Raw genomic sequence first — 22792 nt, 5'->3', positions numbered from 1 at the left:
TCAGCCAAACTGTGAAACACGGCGGGTGCAGCGTCATGTTGTGGCAGTGCTTCTCAGTGGTAGGCCAAGGAAGAAGGTAAAAGGAATGCAGCAAAATGTAGAGAAATCCTGGAGAACAAATTGTTTTCGTTTATAAGAGAGCTTTTCTAAATCCCCTAAGAAGTAATTGAATCTCAGTATAAAATCCAGTTGTTCCAGAGGTCAGACGGAGGTCAGACAGAGGACGCAGCAAACAAAAGAGACATGCATGAGACAACACTACACCTCACCCTGAACGCACCACCCCCGCTTGAAAAATAAACCAACTTTATATGACTGTTACTCAACCCGGAAAGTCTTGTGATACTGTTGACAGAAGAACCAAATTCATAAACAGCAATCACGCGGCTCATATATGGAAGTTGCTCTGTTGTACCTCGCAGTTCAACACTCTGGAGTTTATAGAGATTGCCAGCTGTGCAAGCGGGGGGACTCCTGACTGCAAAACGTGCAACGTTGACAGCTACTTAACAGACCTGGAAGGCTTTTCGACCGCTGGGAGAGGACAGACACGTGACGGAGCGCTGGTCAACCAGGTCCAACGCCTGCAGCGCACAAGTCCCGAAGACAAACTTCAGCCTGCGAAGACGAGAGGAAGGGAGCGTGAGAGCTGAGGGAAACCAATAAAGCCAGAGATCTCACGGCTTCGATCTTGGTGCATGATTATAAGATTATACAAGCTCCAAGGATTAGTCGATTAAGAATAATTTGCTATTTGTAAATTCATTGATGATTCAGGATTCAGGATAATTTTAACTGAGATGTTCTGATCCCAGAGCATGCACGGTGGCAAAACACAAAACTGCTGCTGTACAAGTTACACAACAGGCTGTTGTTAGGTAACCAAAGAGAGGGTGAGTTAGTTGATGCCACCAACCTTTGTTAGCTTGCCAACAAAGGTTTGGGAGCGACTAAAGCCCTTCTTCTACCTACATCCCCCAGAATGCTGTGCGATTCTGGGCCGAACAGATTGTTTAAAATTCAATCAGATGTATTATCTATTGATATTGTTCACTTTGACATTTCAAAGGCTCAAATGGATAAAACTCAAGTAGCTTTATTGTAAACTTGGTTATTCTGCTTCCCACTATTTGCTTTTTGAAAGTCTTGCTCTCTCTTGCTCTCTTGCAGCTTGAATAAACCAATGAATCAGATCGAGTTTGGTACCAAGTGGTCAACAATCAGGGCCCGTCATGCAGAAAAGATTTTAGCCAACAGAGGATTTTTGGTGCCTTTTTTGGGGGAGAGGGGAAGAGAGAGGGTGAAAGTGAAACCTAGTTTGCTTTGTTTGTATGTTTTTAAGTCTGCAAACCACGAAAAAAAAAAAAAATATACAATCTATAGAAATGAAAAAAGAAACAATGTAACCACTTCACATTTGTCTTGTGATAATTCCAATCATATTTTGTAAGTAGTCGCTAATTCGTGAAAAGACAAACGTGGAGCGAAACCTCAACTTTCTGACACAAAACAAAAGATTTTCCACAGCGTGAACCCCTAAACTGGAAACTTCCTGATGAACAAACAGGATGTGAAAGTGTTGCGCAGACAGGGAACGGCCCTCACTGACAGCAGCTCAGACCACCAGGCCAGGAAACATCTCCGTCAACACACAGCCCAGCTTCGTGTCTCTGTCTCCACGTCACGTGGGGCAAATCCGAGCCATAAAACTGCCCCGTTCATTCTCCTTGGTGAGGTTTAGCAGATCTCCAGGACTCAACCCGAGCACCGCTCGAATCACACCGGATGATTGATGTTAATGCTATTCTCACGCAGATATTTTAAACAGAAAACTGAAGAAAAATGGCTGTCAAGCTCAAAATAAATACCTTTGACAGAAGCAAGTGTGGTATGCATTAGGAAAATGGATACTTACGCAATAAGTAGGTCATCGGGTACTGCAAAAAGAAAAAAAAAAAAAGAAAAAAGACCTCAATTTCAAAATGTAACAAATAATTCCAGTTTACTGAGGAACTGTTTAAAGGAGACTAAAATCTAACTCCAGGTTATTGCTTCTGGCCGTCGCACTGTAACTGGAACATTGCAATCAAATGCAACTACTCTTGGGTAATGTGTTACTCTGTGGCAAAGAAAAGGCAAGCTGCCAAACTTTTTTTTTTTATTCAGCAGCTCCACATTCTGCCTGTGCAAAACATACCTGAAATATGTAATTATATTGTTGCAAAAAATAAAGACTTATTTCTTATTTTACGGATTACCTTTGAGGTTAAATAACATCAGGATATATGTGTAAAACAAACACCAGGCACAAGTCTGATTTTGCAAATGAGTCTGCAGTAAAAGAGAGCACTTGCAGACATTAATGATATAACTACAAGAGAACAGTCGGTTGAAACAACAAAATGCATAAAAAAATAAAATAAAAAAAAACGTCTTCGAGCAAGAAAATTAACTCAGAATGGGGCAGCAAATTTAAGTTGTTCTCTCTGTTTAAAATAAATGGGGATAAAATGGAAAATATTCACACACATTTCTTGGAGCAGGGTGAGTAACCTTCACCATCTGGAAAGCCAATTGTTCTATTGCTGCTTCAAATTCCACTTTTTGCTTAGGCATGATGCCAGTTGTTAATGCTAAGGATTACAGTTACAATGCAAAGTTTGAAAAGAGCTATCCAAACCAACCTGGCCCTGTGAAAAAGTCTTTGCATTCTTAAAAGAAATCCTCAGCTGAAAACAGCTGTTTACATCTACTCAGGTTATCTTTGTCTAAAATAAAATTTCTCTGACGATCTGAAACATTTACGTTTGGCAAAAAGAAATAACATTAGAACTGTATTAAGATGGGAAATATTTTTTTCCAAGAACTACTAGAATGAATTAAGAAACCACTTTACACATTAAGTCTTGTCATAAAAAAAAAAATAAGTCAACATTGTTATGTGGATATATGGTACGTTATCTTATTTGTACTGAAGATAGGTGGTTCTGGCCTATTAGCAATGTCAAAACTGTTCACGGCTCTTAGAATCCAGCTCTTATTCTAAGACAGCAGTGCCCCCTACAGCTCAAATAGTTAACTACATTACCGTGCTCCATTAGCAAAAGCTACATTTCTTTCACTGTACAAGCAAAGTAAAATACTTTCATTTTATTTGAAGCAAATAGCAAGTCGCTATAGACATCCGATAATTGAAATCTGCCAAGACAGTGCGGGAACTAGGAAGTTAGTATTTCTCGTTTAGTTCGTAGAAATCAAGACACTTTTCCGTTAAAACCAACCAAGCTAGCGGTCGTGTTGGCCCAAATATCACCACTCGCTCTTTTCTTACTTTGCGTCGTCTCTTCGTATATTTTCTGGATGTCTCGGAAAAGTTGTTCTGCTACTGCAGGTAAAAATGTCCGCATTTTTTCCACATAATTTTTTGTTTCTGGCACTACCGCTCTTCATCAGCCAATAAGGCGCGACCATAACATTACGACTTCCGGTGTCAAAGTGCTGTAGTCCTTTCAAAGTAAACGTTATTTTCACCATTGCAAATAAGCACGGTAATTATTTTATTATTTTATTTTTTTTATTTGACTTAACTTTCAAAATTCAATAGCAATCCTTATTTTTGGCGATAAACCAGGAGCAAGAAAAATATTTAACTTAGTACATATATGAAAATAAAACGTGGAAATCTTACGTTTTAAGACTTTGGAATACAAGTAAAAAAATTTTTTGTTATTTTTTCTTTTGAGACAGAAGAAAATACTCACCTTATTATACATGGACGGTGACGTGAAGGGGTGACATGGATACTTTATGAAGGTGAGATTTCTTTTTATAAGAGATATTTGTCTGTTTATCCTATTCTAACAGACTGCCAGACTTATTACATACTATTCATTATATTGCAATTCATGACACTTTTTTTTTATTTAATATTGCAATAACTTGCCAGTAAAGAGCCAAGTGACAGTTGCAAGTCCCCCTCAGCAACCAAGCATGACAGTGTGCAGTCAAAAAAAAAAAAAAAATGGCACATCTATAAACCTACAAATCTGTCAGTGGTGAACGGATCCACTTTATTCGATTGGTCTGAACTCTTGTAATAGCCTACTAAGAGACATTGTGCGATACAAATATTGCATTTTAACATCATAGGACACATGGGGTTTCAAGTCTCAATTTCCAATAGACAAAAAGAGTCACCACTGTGTATTTGAAAAGAGCTGGGAAAAAGAAACCAACCAAAAAAAAAAAAAAAAAAAAAGTGAGACGGTCTAATTCATTTTCTTTTTACGGCTTCATGTCGGATTTAAGATTCAAGTTTGTAAACTTTTTTGTTTGTCACCGCGTCTGTAAACACATAACATCCCTAAAAAGCAGGATGGAAAACAAAAGTGAAATGAAGAAATAGTGAGAAACATCAAGTTTCAAGCAACTTGAGTAGAGAGACAGCTAGAATATGGCATTGTTACATAAAGAAAACGTGAACAGAGTTACTGCCGTTTATGACGTCGATGTAATAGGAGTCGTCTCCAGAGCCAACTGCTGACGGACACAATGAAAGCAGATATTAAGTTATCAAGATTCTGAATCACATTGACAGCAAACTCCTAGACATTTAACGGTACCATGCACTTAAAAACAGTAACTGATGCAGGTGTTAACACCAAAAATATATTATGTACCAGCAGTGAGGAAAGAAAGGAAGTTCAAACATCCAGATTTTAATTGAGTGGCGGGGAAAAAGTTAAAGCACATCTTAGTATAGTCCTAGGATGGAGGTTGATTAAGTTACACAGCAGGTAGTACGCTTTCTGTTGTCCGAAGCCACAAAGCAAACAAAAAGTGCAACAATGGTGCAGAGCATTCTTTACGTTTGGTTAGTTTCTGCGTTTCGTGTAATGAGAAGACAAGTTTTACAGAGCTCAGATTGTTGTCAGGACAAGAAACGAGAAAGAAAATAAAAATAATAATAATAACAACAGGGACTGCAGAAACAAGTACAAATGACACCAACATATATCTCTGAGAAAATCGTTTTTAAAGCTGCCTTCTCTCTTAACTCACAAGGCGTGGCAAAATCATCTGTCAGAAAAGAAAGCTGAAAAGAAATCACATTTCATGACTGACATTTTTTTTTTTGTTTGTTTTTTCTTCCTTTTTGACAAGACGTTATTCTGGACAGCTTGGAAAGAGAAACTGCAGGGATGCAACACACTGCGTTGTCAGCTCTACTGAAAGAAAAAGAAAAATTAAAACTCATTGGCTCACTTTCATCATTCAGACAGGGTCCAGGAGTAGTCATAACGATCATCATTTCCAGCAAGCTTATTTCCGACTTTTCACCTTTCGGCTCTGATGCCAGTGATCTCAACTTGTTGTGATGTTTCTCTGTTCCAACTGAGTGAGAAGTTGTCTCTACTGTCTGTTTATTTACGATCCACGCATCAGCTCCACTGTGTGACGAAGACCGACTTCAGATTTCGACGCTTCAGTTTTTTTTTGTTTTTGTTTTTGTTGTCCACACCAGTTCAGGCTCTGGTGGTGCTTGGTTGACGGCGGCACAATCTGTGATCCGCAGAAGGGGTCAAGTTTTAACAACAGGTCCGTCTCTCTTAGCAAAGCCATGGTAAAAAAAAAAAATAAAAAAAAATCAAAATCAAAATAAAAAATAAAGTTTCAGGTTGGTGGCATGGAGCGACTGCGTTATTAAAGATTACACCACACCTCTTTCCCAATTAAAGTGGATCAAGTTAAAAGCGACGTTAAAATAAGAAACAAGTTAAGAAAAACACTGCAAAAAGGTTACTCTATGTACATACAAATTTTCTTAAAGACAGGGTGTATCTTTACAGAATCAGACAAAAAATTCAGAAATAGCTTCTTATGTTTCTTTTTTTTTTTTCCTCTTTCTTTTACCACGAAGGAACTTCTTCAGATCGACTGGCGCCGTTTGTCGTCCTCCATGTTGGCGTGTACGTCTCCCGGCAGGCTCCTGGAGCAAATACGGAGTCTTGTTCCGGAGAATCCTGCCTGTTGCTTGCTTCTCCTAGCTGACCGCCAGGGGGCGCCATAGCACCAAAAACAACAACAAAAAATAAAAAAAGAAGAAGAAGGAAAAAAAAAAAAAAAAAAACCATGACACCACCCCATCCGCTCATCACTCGCAAAAAGAGTGAGGTTAGTTCCGGGAGAGGGGCGTGGGCAGATCCGCCTGAAGCGCAGGCCGTTTCCCTGGTAACCGGGCTGTCGGCGGGTTCAGTCGTCGCTGTCGGACAGGGTCTCGTACTGCTCCGACAGCAGAGACTGCCACACTCGCTGCTGCCCCCTGGCTGGGGGCGGCTGCTGCTGCTGCTGCTGCTGGCTCTGTATGGAGGCTGAGGCCATGGACGTGGGCGGTGTGCTCATCAGGGTCAGAGGGTTGTAAGGAAACTGCATGGGACCTTAAATAAGGGAGAAGAAGAATGAGACAAACTGGTCTAAATGCCCCCTGTGCACTTCATCCGAAGCACCGAATTTGGCTCTTATTTAGGGAATCTGCAGGTCTTATTGAGTCAAATTTAAGAGATTTTTATTGACCTTTTTAATGCAATGTAACTATAAATACAGCGGATTGCTCTCTACAGCCTTAATGTAGTGCCAAGCTTATACGCGCTTCTGAACAGACTCCACCTAGCATTGTATGTGTTGGCAACAGCCCTGAGCCAGTGACGAAAAAACGAATTTACACTTAAAGGGGTTGACACAAATGCATAATGAGGCAACAATCACCTTTATATATGAAAAAAAAAAAAAAAACATTAGCATTGTCATGGAAAACTTTAAGACCTCTGATTAATGTCTTTATAAGGCCAACTTACATTATTTTATTGAATTACAAATTTTAAGGCCTTAATTTTAGATACACAAAAATGGAGCTTTTTTTTTATTATGAGCCTTAAGTTTAATTTTACCAGTAATCATGTAAATGCACGACAAAAATCGAGTGCATACGTGTCTGACACCAGGCTCGTGTTGAACCGTTTTGACGGAGCTCTTGTGCGAAATGTTGTGTGATTGGTAAGAAGTTTGTTGCCATGTTTGTTGCAGAGATCAACTGGAGACATGGGCAAGGTCCATTTGAAGCGATGAGGAATTACGTACATTTCCACGGTTCTTCCCTAAATGACTTCCCTAAATTTTTAGCAAGACTAAAAACTCCTGGATGAAAATTGGAACATCGTCGTCCATGGAGTGTGGCTTTAGCTCCGTGGCCACTTCGTAAAAGCAAAACAGATGCAGGGAGGGAGGAGGAAAGGCTGAATGGAAGGTGAGGGCGAATACGAACGGTCCAGAGCCACGTGACTTCAGATGACTTCAGGTTTCATTTTACCAGTAATCATGTTTTCAGACAAACGAGCAGCTCACCTGTGGACGGAGGTGGCTCCTCCCAGGTCCACTGTGCTTGGGTTTGTCTGTGGTACTCCCCGTCAGAGTGGACGGAGGACACGGACGACGGACGCTCCCCTACCGGGTAGGCCTGACCCAGGTTGGGCGACTTGGACTTCCGGCTGTTTGCTTTGCCCTGCTTCTGTTTCCCTGCGGATTCAAACGGGCGGCCATTTATAAATCAGCTGCATGTTTGTAGCACAGATGGAGACACAGAAATCCTTAAATCAAATTCTTCTATTATAGCAAAAGTATATCAAATCTTTAGAAACCTAGAACTTTAATGAACACAAAAGTGTCAAGTTTGCTTTTCAATGTGTTGATTTTCACACAAAGTCAAGTTTGTTTGCGTACAAGTCTGTCAATAAACAGTTAATTAAAATGAGCTTGACCATTTCTATTCTGAGGACCGATATATTTTAAAGGAAATTTTGTTTACAGACTTTATAATCATAATTCATAACTTTATGGTTTTGGTTGTGTGTGGTTTTTATGTATTGTTTTAATTTTGTTTTATTTTGGATATTTAAAACATCTGTCGGTGTTAAATGTTCTTTACAAAATTTAAATTTTGTGGCAAACTTGCATTATTATTCGCTATTGTCTATATAATACTGTCCTACTGGCCTATTTGTTTGGCACATTGCGGCAACAAGACAGTCAAAGTGCTTTACATCATAAAAACACACAGGCACCAATTATGAAACAAGCCAGAGACTTTGCATTTGTTAAATCAAAATCATCAGGTGAATATACATCAAATATATTGATCAATGTTTCAATTACTGTGAGTCAAAGGCAACTATGAGAGGTGGATTTTTAGCCTTGATTTAAAGGAAGTCAGTGTTTCAGCAGGTTTGCAGTTTTCTTGTAGTTTATCCCAGATTAGTGGAACATAAAAACTGAATGACGTTTCTCCAAAAAGCAACAAATCACAACTCTGGACCCTGCTTGTACTTTAAGATTTTCCACACGTCTTTACCTGGGTTACTAATAAATACCACCGTGTCTCAGATGGTGGAGTTGGTCTCCCTGTTTGTGACCTACCCATGCTGGGAGACGGGCTGGCCTCCTGTCGGGTGTCGCCGCCCGTGCCGGCTGCGTTGTTCATGACAACAGCTCCTCCTCCTCCCTGGTGCTCCTCCTGCCTCTCCTCCAAGTTGCCCATTAAAGCCTTGCGGATGATGTCCTCCAGGCCCAAGTTACTGGCCGGGTCGTTGAACGACTGATTCCTCAGGTTGATGCTGCCTGCAGTTTACAACACAACAAATCTGCAGTGAGACAGGAAATGGAAACTAGAATGAAGGCATTTGATCTTCTGGATTTTTTTTTTTTATTTTTGGCTTACTGGAGCTGGTAACAGCAGGCAGGTTGAAAATCTCTGTCCCAGGCTGAGCATTTCCTGCAATATGATGGAAAAATGTTGAAAACAAAAGCAAGTAGGAAAAAAAAGAATATGACATGAACAATGAGAGAGAAGAACTAGAGGGAATTATTTAAACACAAAAGATAAGAGAAGACCCACTTACCAACGTCAGAATCCCCAACACCAGAGGTGGAGTTCAACTTACGGAAGATTTCCTGCTTCTTGGATTTAACCATGGGCGAAGTGCTCTCCAGTTTGGTGAAGAAAGCAGGCAGGTAGCTGACACTTCCTGGGGACCGTGAGTCACTCCTGGAAGAGCAGAGAGGCAGAAAGAGAGCAGCTGAGGCAAACAACACTGCAAAAATACTAAATCTCACCAAGTATTTTTGTCTAGTTTCTAGTGCGAATATCTTAATAGACTTCAAAAAGACTAGAATAACTTACATGTATACTTTCAATAATTCCTTAAAATAGGTGAAAACGTGCTTGTTTTACTAGCGGGGTATTTCTGCTAGTAAAACAAGCAGAACGTGGGGAAAATGTCTTGTTATACGTTATGTTAAACGAGCTCCTACATCATGCTGAAAAATAACTTTTAAGCTAGTTTTTCTTATTTCAAAGGCACCAACACATTTGGGAAACAAACTAGACCAAAAATACGTGGTGAGATGTGTTTTTCCAGTGGAGTCTACAAAGTTTCAGCTCCATGGGGAACTACAGACACAGGAAACAGTTCATCTGGGAGAATTCAAACAAGAAACTAGAAATAACTCCAAGCTGCATGTCAAGCAAGTACCATCAAATGTTCCTTCTGAAGCAAACCTAAGGATTTTTTTTTTTTTCATTTGTCTATGTGTTTTTGCCCCCACTCATTTCTCTAGAAGAAGTCGTGATCTATTCCGACAGTTTTACCCTTTGTATGAAGCCTGTAATTGTTAGAGCGAGTTAAAAATATCTCACATAAAAGGTGCTAATTGCATACCTGATCTCAGAGTTGTCAGTGTCCCGCCTTTGGGACGGAGGCCCGCCCGCCTCCTGCTTGTCCATGCCTTGGTACCCCTGTGGAGGAGAGATGGGTTCGTAGTTCTCCATCTGCCTGCTTCCTCGGTCCGGAGACTTGCCAGGTCTGAATGCAGAATGCAAAAAAAAAAAAAAAAAAAAAAAACATATCTTAGACGTAATGTTTGAGTGAAAATACCATCCTGCGTTTTTACTCTGCATACCTGGCCCTGGATTTGTCAGGGGCGTTCTCTGGAGAAACCCGACTCGAGGGTCTCTGGTGGTGCGGAGGCTGGTTCTCAGGACTGTAGCGGCTCGGGGCTTTGACCCGACCCGAAGAGGACACCGGTGGGATGGAGCTCTGGAATGTGGTGGGCGCTGACGAAGAGACCGGGGGGTCTTGATTCCTGGCAAAGTCTTGGGTAATTATATGCTGGGAAAGACACACAAACAAAACAGGTTGGAATTATGAAATAATATCCAGACTTCATCAGGTAAACTAAGTGCGAGCTAGCAACATCAGACCAGGAAATAAATGTGCGTATTTTAAATTGTCACAATAAATCATAAACAGTGCAACAAATGCCCAGCCCCACCCAAAAATACAACTAAAATCTTGTCCACTAGATGGCACACGTTCTCATTTTTGTAGTTTTGAATTGAATATCTAGATTATATTTTCGTTTCCAAAAAAAAAAAAGAAAATTGTAGCGGATCCCTTACCGAAATATGGTCTGCCAATGTCATGACTCTGTGGGTTTTGGGGACCTGTGAGTAGCTGTCTGCCTGGGAGGAGGGGGGTTGCGGCGGCTCTGCAGACGACCGGTACCGGCCCATGTCGTAGGTCCGCATGGCAACTGCAAGAGTGACCAGAAACAGGGAACGTCTAATTAATTAAAATAGATGAAATGATGAAACAGAAAAGAGCCGACAAGATCCAGGAAATGAGTAACTGCAGGGAGGCGACTAAAATAACTTGTTTTGGACTGGTGACCAGGATGGTGAAATAACAGGACGCCAACTCATCCACATAAAGGTTTTGGTCCACAAAGCCCTCGCTACCGAATCTTCCATAAAATATTCAGATTATCTTTGCCAAAGGTGAGACATTCTCAGACTTATAGCCTTCACACCTGCTGCTTGTTGTTGTCCGTCTTCTGCTTTGTCCTGCTGGGGCTGGACTGGGGAACTAGCAGGACTTATAACCTCAATGGCTCCTCCAGCAGTGTTATCATACCGACTGGATGACACTGAAATTTAAACATGGAAAAAAAAAAAAAAAGAGTCAAGTTTCATACAAGAACATAAAAGGGAGGGAAAGATTGGATTCTAAAGGAGACGATGTTTGTGGAATACGTTTGAATTTAAAGTCATCTCAATTAACAGAGTTTATTCAAGTTTCGTTCACTCCAGAACTTTTAAAGACCATCATGAGTGGAATATAAGAAATGTACAAACTTCGTCCATTTAACTGCCGATAAATTTTAATTAACCTTCGATAGAACCAAAAAAAAAAAGGTCATCTAGACATCCTAATGTGACTCAAACTTCTGCTTAACAGAAAAGTCTAGAGAGAGAGGAAAGAAAAACAGAATGTATGAGATGATTTAATCGTTCTGTCCAACACAATCTGAAACCTGTGATTAATCTATTTAAGGCCAACCTACTTTTTAATGAATTTAAGACATTTTAAAGGTGCAGATGTAACTTTCATGAAGATATTTTTTTTTTACATATTTGTTGAAACTGTCACTCTGGTGTCACAGTTTGGTTTGAGACATATAATCTGTGAAAAAAAAAACTCCTCTGCTCCACTGCCTTCTCCCAGTGCCATCTAAAAACAACCAACCAGAGTTGGAGGAGGAGGGTGTTAGCGCTGTCGATCACATCTCTACTACGCTGCTGCTAGAATAGCCTGTTGTGAATGCTCAGCTAGTTAGCATGGCCACCAATGACAGAGGATAGATGATTTTCCTGTAACGGTAAGTTGTTTTTCTGTCATGAAGACGCACATTGAGCAGCATTAGGTTGAATGACAGCGCTAAGACCCTCCTCCTGGTTCTGATTGGTTGTTTCTGGTCAGGTGCATTTCTTCAGATGGCAATGATAGCTCAAGTAGGAGGTTGACGAGATCGATCTTTTCACAGATTATCCATCTCATAACATACCATCATGACATGGAGACAGTTTTAATAAATATTTAAAAACATTTTTTATAAAAATTACATACTGCAGCTATAAAGCTTTAACATTAGGTACATGATTTTTGACCATCCTCATTAAAGGCACTCACAGCTGCTTGAAGAGTCGGAGCTCTGAGAGCCTCGCTCCCGTGACTCTTTGTCTGAAGCTATCTGCCGCGTGATGATGACGTCGATAAAGTTGGCGGCGGTGATAGTCGTCTTCCCGTGAGTCCGAAGCTCCTCTTCGATGCGGGACTTTGTCTGAGGACCCTTCTCCTTCCCCCCAGCGACCCCGGGCCCCTCGGCGTAAGCTGGATGCGGCTTTCCGCCCGGCAGAGACATGGCGTTGTACGGCGAGTGGAGCGACCGCCTGTCTGCTTCCTGCTGCTGATCCGAGAGGATCGACCCCCGCCGCGACACGGCCGACGAAGACATTTCATCGTCCCGCTCATGTTTGCTCTCCTTGACCTTGGTGACGTCCATCTGCGGAGCGAGGGCCGCGGCGTCCACCAGCGCAGCCAGGGCGTCGGCCGCCGTGCTGTAGCGTGAGCTGCTCTGGGACGCTGATGTAGCCACAGGCGGGGGGGGGCTAAGAGGAAATGACATAACATAAGAGGGGTTTTTTTTGGGTGGGGGGGGGGGGTTTGCTGGGAGAACAGCTTGACTGGCATAACGGAAACTTGACCACTTCTCACGGTATTTTACATCGTTGCAGATAAAAAGATAATAGAAAACGTGCAGCTTTAAATTAATGGTATGTTTGAAGTTTTATTTTTACAATATTACAACAAAACTATTGATGATTTGATACCTTTAATGTGTGTTAATGTTTGGAGTTGGTAAGTTCTTTCAGAAGGATTCAGAAGGATTTATACTACAGTAAAAGTCAAGTATTTTAGGTATATTTAATGCAAATTTATGGTAAAATTTTCAAACTTTTCCAGCACAGCACTTTGGAGAAACCTACACCTCATTATTATCACATCATTAATATCATTTATTACTGTTAACAATAATGTCTTGTGATAATTTTCTACATTCTCGGTCAATTAAAATAAAATTAAACTTAATGTTTTGAAAAGTCTCCCTCATAGACCGAATTCACCTGTCTGGTTCGAGAACTAATTTAACTAAAAAAATCCCCCAATTTCAGTAAAATTACTTAACATACAGAAAAATAAGTCAACCTTTATTTTACAAGGATCAATAAATCATTGAGCCAATAGGGAGTAATAAATATTCATTACACTGACACGATCCAAATAAATCTCAAGATAAATCATATCCCTTCTCAAATTAAATGCTTAAAATATCATACAAAGAAAATGTCTAAAAAAAAAAAAAAAAGCTCCCAATAAGTTTTCTGGCATTTAGAAAATGGAAATCATTTTGGAATATCTAACTAACCTAAAACAAGAGAAGTTTAGTCTGATTTTACTCTGAAAAAAACATCTGGTTTTAGCTGTAAAGAAGATTTTCCAAATTTAGGCTTTTAATGAAACGTTGGACTTTCAAGGACTTCAAACAGAAACCAAACACTTTCCAAAGCACCTGACTGAAATCTAAGCATTTTTTAAGGATTTCAAGGAAGCACCCATTCAAACCCTGTCTTACGAATTTTATGAGCTTACATTAGTGAGGTGATGACACTTTTTCCCTGGAAGATGCTCGGCCGCTGCTGAACGACCACATCCTGGGTCCGGAGCGACGGAGAAGGGGAATGCAGATAACCTCGGCTCCCTGGCCGGCCCGGCTGCTCCGGGGCGCCTGAACGATGCAGAAGGGGCAAACGTTGCAGCGTTGCTTCTGAAACTACTCACTGAGCCGACACTTGCTAAGTAACTCACCTCCACGCATGTACTCATTAGTGCGCTCCCGCTCTCTGATCTCCCTTTCCTTTTGTTCCCGTTCCTTCTCCTGCTCCCGCTCCCTCTCTGCACTAGCAGCAAGGTGGACTGGATGGCCTGAGTAGAACAGGGACAACAACATGCACGCAAAACGTTAAACTTCATACCTGCATGACATCATCACACCCCTGGCATCTGATGCATCACTGTTTTATGATGCATCAGACTGAAGTCATGGTTTAAATACTGGTCCACTGCACTGGGGGAACGGGATGAACAATTACCTCCTAATACACTAGGAGTGGTCAAATCTGCAGCCTTATGAGCTGAATTAGAAAGGTTAAATATTATTATGTCGAGAAAAGGAAAAAAATAAAATAAAACTAAAAACCAGGTCTGCCTTATTGTCAGGTATTATTAAAAATGCCCAGTTTTATTTTATTGTTTTTCCATTTTTCAGCTATGACCACAAAATGTTGGGAATTTCTGTGACTTATTAACACTGCCATCTGAAAGGAAAATAATTAGAAAAAGGTGTAGCGTTTGTGTATATAATCATTTTTGATTTATTCTAATATCCCTAAAAAATGGAGACACCTAATCAATAAACAAAGCCCACCAGAGTGTAATTTAATCAAATCCTAAATGCAGCTGTTCTGTGCAGACCTCTATAGGCAGCATCATGCTGTGTGGTGCTTTGTTTTTCTTCAGTAGTAACAGGAAGGCTCGTCAGAGCTGATAGGAAGATGGAGTGGAGCTAAGAGCAGAGCCACCCTGGAAGAAAACCCGCTGGAGGCTGCAGAAGATGTGAGACTGAGGTGGAGAACGACCCTAAACACACAGCAACGATTCAGACCAAAGATTGGTCTTGTGCTAGAATGGTCCAGTCAAAGTTCAGACCTAGATTGTGACCCAAAACACTTGCCGCTTTCAATGCGGTAAAAGGTTGGTCTACAATGTGAATAGAAATGACATTTTAGATGCAATTTGCACAAAGAAACATGCATCACTTTCCTTCCAGATCACAGTTAGACACTTTGTGCTGGTCCAAGACATAAACTACCAATAACAAACATGAGGTTTGTGGTTGTGACATAACTGAATGTGGAACATTTTCCCAGGTATGAATACTTTTGCAAGTCACAGCACACAGACAAACACACAAGCACCTTTGGTGGTAACGGCTCAGTAAAACAGACCGTGCACATCGGGATGCAGCTGGTATGTAGCTGGTGTTAGAAAGCTCAGGTAGTTTAAATTTTGTCACAAGAAGATTATGACTGTTTTGTTTTTCTGTAAACAGAAGCAAGTTAAACAAGCTAGTAATCATAAACTGAAGAAACTTGAAATCTAAAATGCAGCTGTGAAGTCAGATCATCTTGGTGCTTTACACTGAATCTACACATTTGGGAGAAAGCAGGATTTGGACAGAAATAATCCAGAAACATGAGGAATTAGAGCGGAAACTATCGATTATTTTAGTAGTTGATTAATGTATCGATTATTCTGACGATTGATTCATTTAATTTAAAAAGGCACACTCTACAGATGTTTTATTTAGCCACATAAACATTTTTATACAGTTTTAGAAATATATTAACTGATACAAATAAAAAAAAATCCAGTGTCTTTTTTTAATAAGAAAATAAACATTTTGATGCCTAAAATCTGACACCATTGCATTCCTTTAGTAAATCAGAATGACATTTTCAGACAAAGGTGTTTTTATCTTAAATGCAAAAATGTATATATTTTTCTTGGCTTAATTACTGCACTGAATATGCTTTTTTTTAATCAAATTGCTTTCTTTTCAGTCTGTATACTCCAGTTAACAATTAATTGATTACTAAATTAGTTGACAATTATTTCCATAATCGATTAATCGTGATTAATTGTTTCAGCCACATTGAAAATATTGAATTCCTCCAGAACTTCCAATCAAAACCTAAACATTCAATCAGAACACCTTGACAGTTTCGTATCAGACCGATCCCAGCGGTTCCTGCGGTAATCCTAAACCTCTCTGGGCGGTCGAGACTCGCCGCAAGAGTGTGAGGGGGGACACAGAGCTGGTGGCAGCAGAGATAAGGGAAAAACAGGGTGTAGGATTGGGAGGGGTCCTCACCTGGCGATATGGAGGCTGGGTTGAAATGCCTAGGAGGGAAAGGGGGCTGAGCTCCAGAGAGGTAGGCGCGTTCCAAAGTGGGAGTACCTGTTCCCCCAGGGTGAGGCAACAGGATAGTTGGAGGCATCTGGGTTAGATCAATAATCCCTTTTACAGACAGAAGCAAAGGGCCAGTGGTGAACAACAAGAATCGATCCATCAATTTCTGAATGTATGTAGACACTTAGCTGTAACCCATCACCTTCATCCCAAATCCCGCTTGATCAGAGAGCGACAGGGCTGCGCGGAGTGGAATAGTGGTCAACTTGTAAGAGGCAACCACTCAGCAAATGTGAGATTTCGATGACCACACCCGATAAATAAATTGAGTTAACAGCCAAATGAGTCGCAGCCCCAATTTAAGAGAGAGCAAATCGGCTGAATTTGTCAATTTGTTTTAAAAAAGAAAGAAAAAGGTCATTTGCTTCTGGGCGTCTGCAAAAGGTAGCCACTACTTCACAAGCACACAGTCTGCATACTACAGCCTCCCCTGCCTGCTGCGGCAGATGAGAGACTTACCTCGAGGAGGCGGTGGGTACGGGATGGCGACGGGTTGTTCCCGCGGCGACAGCCCTCTGGCCATGTCGGGCCGAGGGATGCCATGCATCTGCTGCGACGTGATGTAATCGTTGAGGATGGTCTGCCGAGTGTTCTCCATGGTGTACAGCTGGTAGGTGTTGTGGTAGCCGGTTGGTGAGGGTTGCCGGGGAAACATGAACGCTATAGGACACAAAGAACAAAAAAAACAAAAAAAAACAGATGAATGAATATGAACAGACGGCTCACTGAGACTCATCGCTGTTGCTGACGTCAATCACTGAAAGAGATCCTGTCGACCGGATGCCTAGGAATTAGGCAACCTGATCTGCTTTCGTCACCTATTTATAGCTGAAGTAGAAAAAAAAAAAAAGTGAGAACGTTTTAAAAACACCGTACCAGGATCGAGGCCTCTGTGGCGGAAGGCCAGGGTGGGGTCCAGGTGTGGGGGCAGGTGGGTCTGATACACCTCTCCGGGAACCAAAGGCCGGTGGTGGGGGTCGAACGGGCTGTGGGAGGCCACGGGGTCGCCCACCGACACAGGCGACTTGGATGGGATGCTGTCCCTCTGCGTCGGGGTCATGGCACTCTTCCTGTCATGTGCAGCGGATTTGGCAGAACTCATGCCCCCTTAAAGACAAACAAATGACCCACAATGAGCTGATTTCATCATGTCAGAGAAAACATTAAATCAAAATTAAAAAGAGCATCAAATATCCGCAGCAGACGAACACAGAATGTTAATCCGACACGTTTATCCAACATAGTGAGGGATTATGTCCATTTTTCAGGATTCCTCACTAAATGACTACAAAGACTGTCAAATGGCTAAAACCCTCAGGATGGAAACTGTAACATTGTTTTCCATGTAAAAGACTGTCAATATATAAAGGCCTGGCGCTCTCTCTGTGACGCTTCGCAAAAGCAAAACAGAGGATGCAGGGAGGGAGTAATTCCATCTAAACTTGGATTAATAATTAATAAATGTGACACTTTAATGTCTCCACTCGTTATCCTACCTACTCAGACTGGAGCAGAATACGAGGATCCCTCACATACCGACTGATTAAAGCAGAAATCATTACTTTTTGACTCAAAAATCAATTTTGAATCGAATCGTGGCTCCAAAACTTGTGAAACAGTAAACGATTCCCACCCCTAGTAAATCCCCAAAGCATGAGCCAACAAAATCCTTTGCCCCTAAAGCGCTTATGGGACGTACCCTCTGACCCCCGTCCCAGCATGGGGGATCCTCTGGAGACGGGATTGGTGCTGTAGTTGACGGGCGTCCTGCGAGCGCTGGCGTCTTCGTACATGCTGGGGCTGTGCTGGGACTTCCCGGCCTCCTGGTGCGTGGAGCGCAGGACGGAGGCCGTGCTGTTGACCACAGAGTGCCGCACCGCCTTGCCCTCCTCGTACTTGGGTCGCTCCATGGCCTCCAGCTGCGGCATGCTGTGGGGAAGCTTGCTGGGGCTGGTGATGAGGGACTTGACGTTGTGTTTGATGGTCGGCTGGCCCAGGGAGTAACTCTGTTGCAGAGAGGAGAAAGTATCTCTATTTGTATGAAGCGATGAATAGTTCAGTAGTTTAATTCAATTCAGGGCTGTGACTAATGATTATTTTAGTAATCAATTAAATTGATAAAAAGAAAATGGCACATTCTACAGAGATTTCATTTAATCACTACAAGCTTTTCTATGCAATATTAGAAATACATTAAACGATGCAAATAAACAAATAATTCAACTCCCTTTTTAAACAGGAAAATAAACATTTTATTGCCTGACATGCAATGACGGAGGACTCCTTCAGCAAATTTGAACCAGGTGAAGCTAAAATTAGGCCAATGAGGAGTTTTGGCTAAAACATATTTACGGATAAAATTGTTTTTCTCTTAAATGCTAAATGCATTTTGTACAGTTTTGGGTAACTGGTACTCTGAATATGTTGTTCTTGGTCTGCAATGGATGTTTTTTTGAATCTATACACTATAGTTAACAATTAACCAATTACTAAACTAGTTGATATTTCAACAATCAATTGATTGTTGAAATATCAACAATCAATTGTTGATTGTTGATTTTTATAGCTAAAATAGCTGTTTAATTCAGCTATTAAACAATTATTAGCTGAATTGTTTCAGCTATTAATATTAATCAGATTAATAGCTGAAACAATTCATCTGATTAATTGTTTCAGCTATAACTCAAACAGTTTTTCTTAAACAGGGGTGTCCAAACCTTTGGGTCAAGATTGACAAGTTAAAAAGACTTGCAGGGCAAAAAAATAGTTTTTTCTTCTCAACAATATGTTAAGCTGCAGAACTTTGATTTGATAAAAATAAATTGATTTTTTGTTGAAAAGGGAAATGTGTAAATTATTGTAATTCCAAAAGTGAAAGAAGGTTTTGCAGGCTTGCCTCACCATAGAGAAAGTCATCCAGTTTTTCCAAATTTTTAATGTCTTGACTGAACAAAATAAAAGATTTGGTCAATTCTGAGCTCCAAAAATAGCATTTAGGTCAGTATTTCTTTGAAAATGCTTCCAGCATTCAGACAATTTTAGCAAATGAATGAGATGCAGATTTGGCTGCAGAAGCGTTTACTTTTGAATAAAAGTAAGAAAGCAATAATCCTGGTTATGCAGAGATATATAAAAATATAAACTATGGAGTCTTGAAGTGTTAAATTTACAGAATAAATACAAAAATCTCCACAAAAGGAGCATAAAAATCCTACAGAATGAGCCTAAAATGTAGATATAAATATAATACTTTGTGTCGTAGCCAATATTTTCTATTGTAAGATTTTAATTTGTGATAATTTTGCCTTAATTAAAAATAAAAAGTCTTGTATTATTCTTGAATTGCAGTCAGGGGTTAAAAACAATCTGTCTTAGGGCTGCAAATGGCCCCTCTGGAGGCAACTGATCAATAAAGGGTTATTGTTGTGCCCAAACCTGAGGCATGGAGCCCTCTATCACCCTCCTGTCAGGCAGGTCAGGAGTCTTGCACATGTCCTGTCCAGGTTGGTCCTGTCTGGGGATTTCGTGAATGGAGCGCCCCCTCTCTTTGATGGTGTTCACTCCTTCGTAGGGCTTGCCTTTGCCGATGGCCTCTTCGAATGTTCGGATAGGCGGGCTTTCTGTTTTTATCAGCTTCCCGTATTTCACCGTGTCCTCATACGCGTCAGCGGTAGTTCTCGGTGTCCCTAATAAAAAAAATAATAATAAAAAATAGATAAATAAATAAAAATTACTCCGGCCTTGCTTTGTTTTTGACACAGCAAACTACAAGTGTGGAAAGCTTCCCAGGCATCCACCTTGCATAATGGATCCAGGGATCAGCGCTCTTTCCTTGGAGTCGCCATGATGCCCTTCTCTAGGTAAAGCCCGGCTGATCAGACCTGGAATGAAAGAAAATATCACTCATGAAACAGAAAATACAAACTACACACTATTAATGCTCCTTACACTTTATGTTACATTACAGCCATGAGCCTCAGTTTATTTTACTGGGATTTTACTTCCTGTACTAGCACAACGTAGTGCATCACACAAGTGGAAGCTTTCCTGTCCAGCATTTGGTCCAGTTTGATTTGACATCGTTTCTTTTCTAGTTTATGAGAACTAAAATATCTGTTTTATGTGACCACTTTTGCCTTTATTTGTGTTATTTTTGTGCAGCACTTTGGGCAAGCTTACTCTCTTACTCTTACTCACTTTGTTTTGTTTGTTTTCTTTACAAATTGCTTTATACATAATCTGGATTTGGGAAAGGTCTGCCCTGGAGAGATTTCGGACATGTTTCCCCTGAGCGGTGGATCTGTGCAGATCATTGGGTGACAGATTAAAGGGGTCTGAAAGCCACAATTTATAGAATTTCATTTGCAATTAAAAAAAAATAAATAAAGACATTCATAATTTTTCTTTCAAGTTGCCATTATGTGCTACCTTGTGTTTGTCTGTCACATAAAATCCCAATAAAATACGACAAACTGTGTTTTTCCAAAGTGCAGTGGTAAAGCCGGTGACACACGAAAAGTTCCCTCCAACGGAGCGCCCTCCCTGCCATGGTGCGCTCTTCCCATGGGACCCTCCATCATGTCGTGGGTGCGTTTCAGGTCATGACCTGTTCTGGGGCTTCTGGTGTTTTCCCTGGGATTCTTTATACCTAATGGAAACAAAGAAATCCAGCTTTAAAGAATGGCAAAAAAAAAAAAAACACCTATTAGGCACTTCAACAGTAATAAATCTCCATACCATCATAGGAGAGGATGTGGCCACTTTTGCCTTCATAAATGACTTTAGCCAGCTGCTCCCCCCTGGCTTTATCTGGGCTGCCCAGGTCCTCCGTGGCCAGCTTTGTGATTGTGCCCTTCAGGAGGTCAGCAGCTATGCTAGGCTGGGACAGAGCTGGAGTGCCCTGTGTCGTTGACAGCAAAACAATGTTACTTCAGTGGATACCAACACACACAAGGGAACCAATAAAGCGTAAATTATTTGTTTAATAATTCATTGCCTGAGTGATGGATCCTCTGAAAGCCAGGCCTTCACCAACCTTTGCCGGGTTGCCTCTGCCGTCCTGGATGGAGGAAACCACAGCTCCTGCCGGGCGGGACAGAAGAAGAGTTCAAGTGGAAATACATCAAGTTATATGACGACAGGCGCAGAACAAGTACCGAAACTTTCATAAGAGCATTTCCAGCATATGAATACATATGAATTCCTATGTCCCTATTTTTGTTTGTTTCTGTCGTACTTTTTAAAACTGGGAAAGATCTGGGAAGAAAATATAAATCTGCTCGAACGTCAGCCGGGTTTTACCGTCTACAGAATCATGAAACTGGCTAATGCTAAATTTGGCATCTGATTTCTGAAGTGCGATTTAAGGGACCCGTTTGTTTTTGTCGTCTTGACTAATTTGGATCGATTTGATCCAAGTCAGTTGGATCAAATGGAATCTGGTTGCCATTTGAACCAGATTCACTAACTGCAAAATAAATAAAAAATAAATCACAGATCCAGTTCAACCTCAATTCAAAGTTTCCTCACTTGATTGTTTTAAGCTATTTAAATTTATCTGATAAAAAATGTGTAAGTTTTGTACATTGTAGATTAATTAATGCTGTAAGTAAGCTGCCTTTCAGTAAAAAGTCTATTTTTGTTTAGTCTATATAGTCGAGTCAACGATTAATCGATCATCAAATTGATCGACAATTATGTCAGTCAACTATTTATCACGATTAATTACTAAAACATAATCTCATCCGAGTCTGATGTTAGTTTGAAGAGATGGTCTTGTGTTTTTTGGTATGTTTGTGTAGCCATGTGCCAAACGTTGGACCTACCGGGCTTGTTGGGGTCCATCTGCCGTGGCAGCCCCAGAGAGATGGAGCCCCCGGAGCTCTTCGTCCCCTCCGGCCCGTAGATGGCATGAGAGGGCAAATAAGTGCCAGGAGTTCCCTGGATAAGAAACGGGACAAACAGTTCATCTCATGTTCAGGTCACTGCGGCCAACAGAATAATAAAGTGGTGTCAAGTGACACCGATCATCTTTTAGCTCCTGATGCACTGCTTACGTTACGGTGTCGACCACCTCACATGGTGAGAAAACAACCGAGGACGCTAATACAACCAGAATATTGTATTAGCGCAGCATCGATTACGGCTCTAATCACAAGCAGAACAAATGTGCAAGTAAAATTGGATTTGAAAGGGACGAGTGGGTCGCGCTGAGGTAAACAAACCCAGATCTTCCAGTTTAAACTGAACCGTCCACGTGAAGCCTGTTAGAGAATTAGATTTGAACACGAAGACGGAGAATTTCAGTGACATGGAGAGAGACCCGGGTGTCTTACCTGGGAGATGGAGCCGCCCTGGATGAAGGAGGGCTTGTCTGTGGGCTTGTTGGTTGGAATGAGCGGAGGAGGAGAAGGAATGTTGGGAGGTCGACTGTGTCTGTTGAACGGCAGACGAACTCCGTCGTTCATGCTCTGGACCAGCTGGGAGGGGTTGGGATGGAGGACTGGAAGGGAAACGGCACAGAAGAATACAAACTCTGATTAACGACAAATTAAAGATTTTTTTTATGGTGTTCGTCACAGGGCTGGGCGATGCTGCATAAAAATTAAGTCTTTTTTCATACCAGGTTTGATTTTAATCGCTTCGTTTTTCTCACTTTCTTTCCTAGAAATTAGTTTACCGATGACAGAAAACATTTTCAAAAGGTGGCTTTTATTCCAGTTGTCTGTTATGCGAGTTAAGGCGATGCTAT

General features: G+C 41.1%; 2 protein-coding genes across 2 annotated transcripts in view; both read right to left on the bottom strand.

Annotated features, from left to right (window-relative positions):
* The window catches only part of zswim7 (zinc finger, SWIM-type containing 7), a 21318-nt gene extending 17811 nt beyond the window's left edge, over nucleotides 1-3507 (bottom strand). Inside the window, exons 1-3 of the mRNA XM_015035613.1 lie at nucleotides 3332-3507; nucleotides 1916-1937; nucleotides 516-618 (exon numbers count right to left, since the gene is read on the bottom strand). Coding sequence (XP_014891099.1) covers nucleotides 516-618; nucleotides 1916-1937; nucleotides 3332-3407 — 201 coding nt within the window. The 5' untranslated portion in view covers nucleotides 3408-3507. The remainder of the gene's footprint in view (nucleotides 1-515; nucleotides 619-1915; nucleotides 1938-3331) is intronic.
* Nucleotides 3508-5903: 2396 nt separating this feature from the next.
* Nucleotides 5904-22576, bottom strand: LOC106949390 (nuclear receptor corepressor 1-like; the record flags this gene model as incomplete). The annotated part of the gene is made up of 23 exons (XM_015035607.1): nucleotides 5904-6437; nucleotides 7402-7572; nucleotides 8470-8670; nucleotides 8771-8824; nucleotides 8952-9097; nucleotides 9771-9914; nucleotides 10012-10220; nucleotides 10511-10644; nucleotides 10921-11037; nucleotides 12081-12559; nucleotides 13602-13737; nucleotides 13818-13934; nucleotides 15943-16089; nucleotides 16501-16701; nucleotides 16918-17148; nucleotides 17741-18047; nucleotides 19477-19727; nucleotides 19839-19922; nucleotides 20555-20689; nucleotides 20779-20941; nucleotides 21038-21123; nucleotides 21867-21981; nucleotides 22377-22576. Coding segments are annotated over 23 exons (4013 nt in total), but the record flags the coding sequence as incomplete, so codon positions are not given.
* Nucleotides 22577-22792: the final 216 nt, after the last annotated feature.

Source organism: Poecilia latipinna, unplaced genomic scaffold (assembly GCF_001443285.1).
Source record: "Poecilia latipinna isolate Pla-1442-1.1 unplaced genomic scaffold, P_latipinna-1.0 Scaffold340, whole genome shotgun sequence".
In the NCBI taxonomy this organism is placed as follows: Eukaryota; Metazoa; Chordata; class Actinopteri; order Cyprinodontiformes; family Poeciliidae; genus Poecilia; species Poecilia latipinna.
This window is presented reverse-complemented; position numbering and strand designations above follow the sequence as displayed.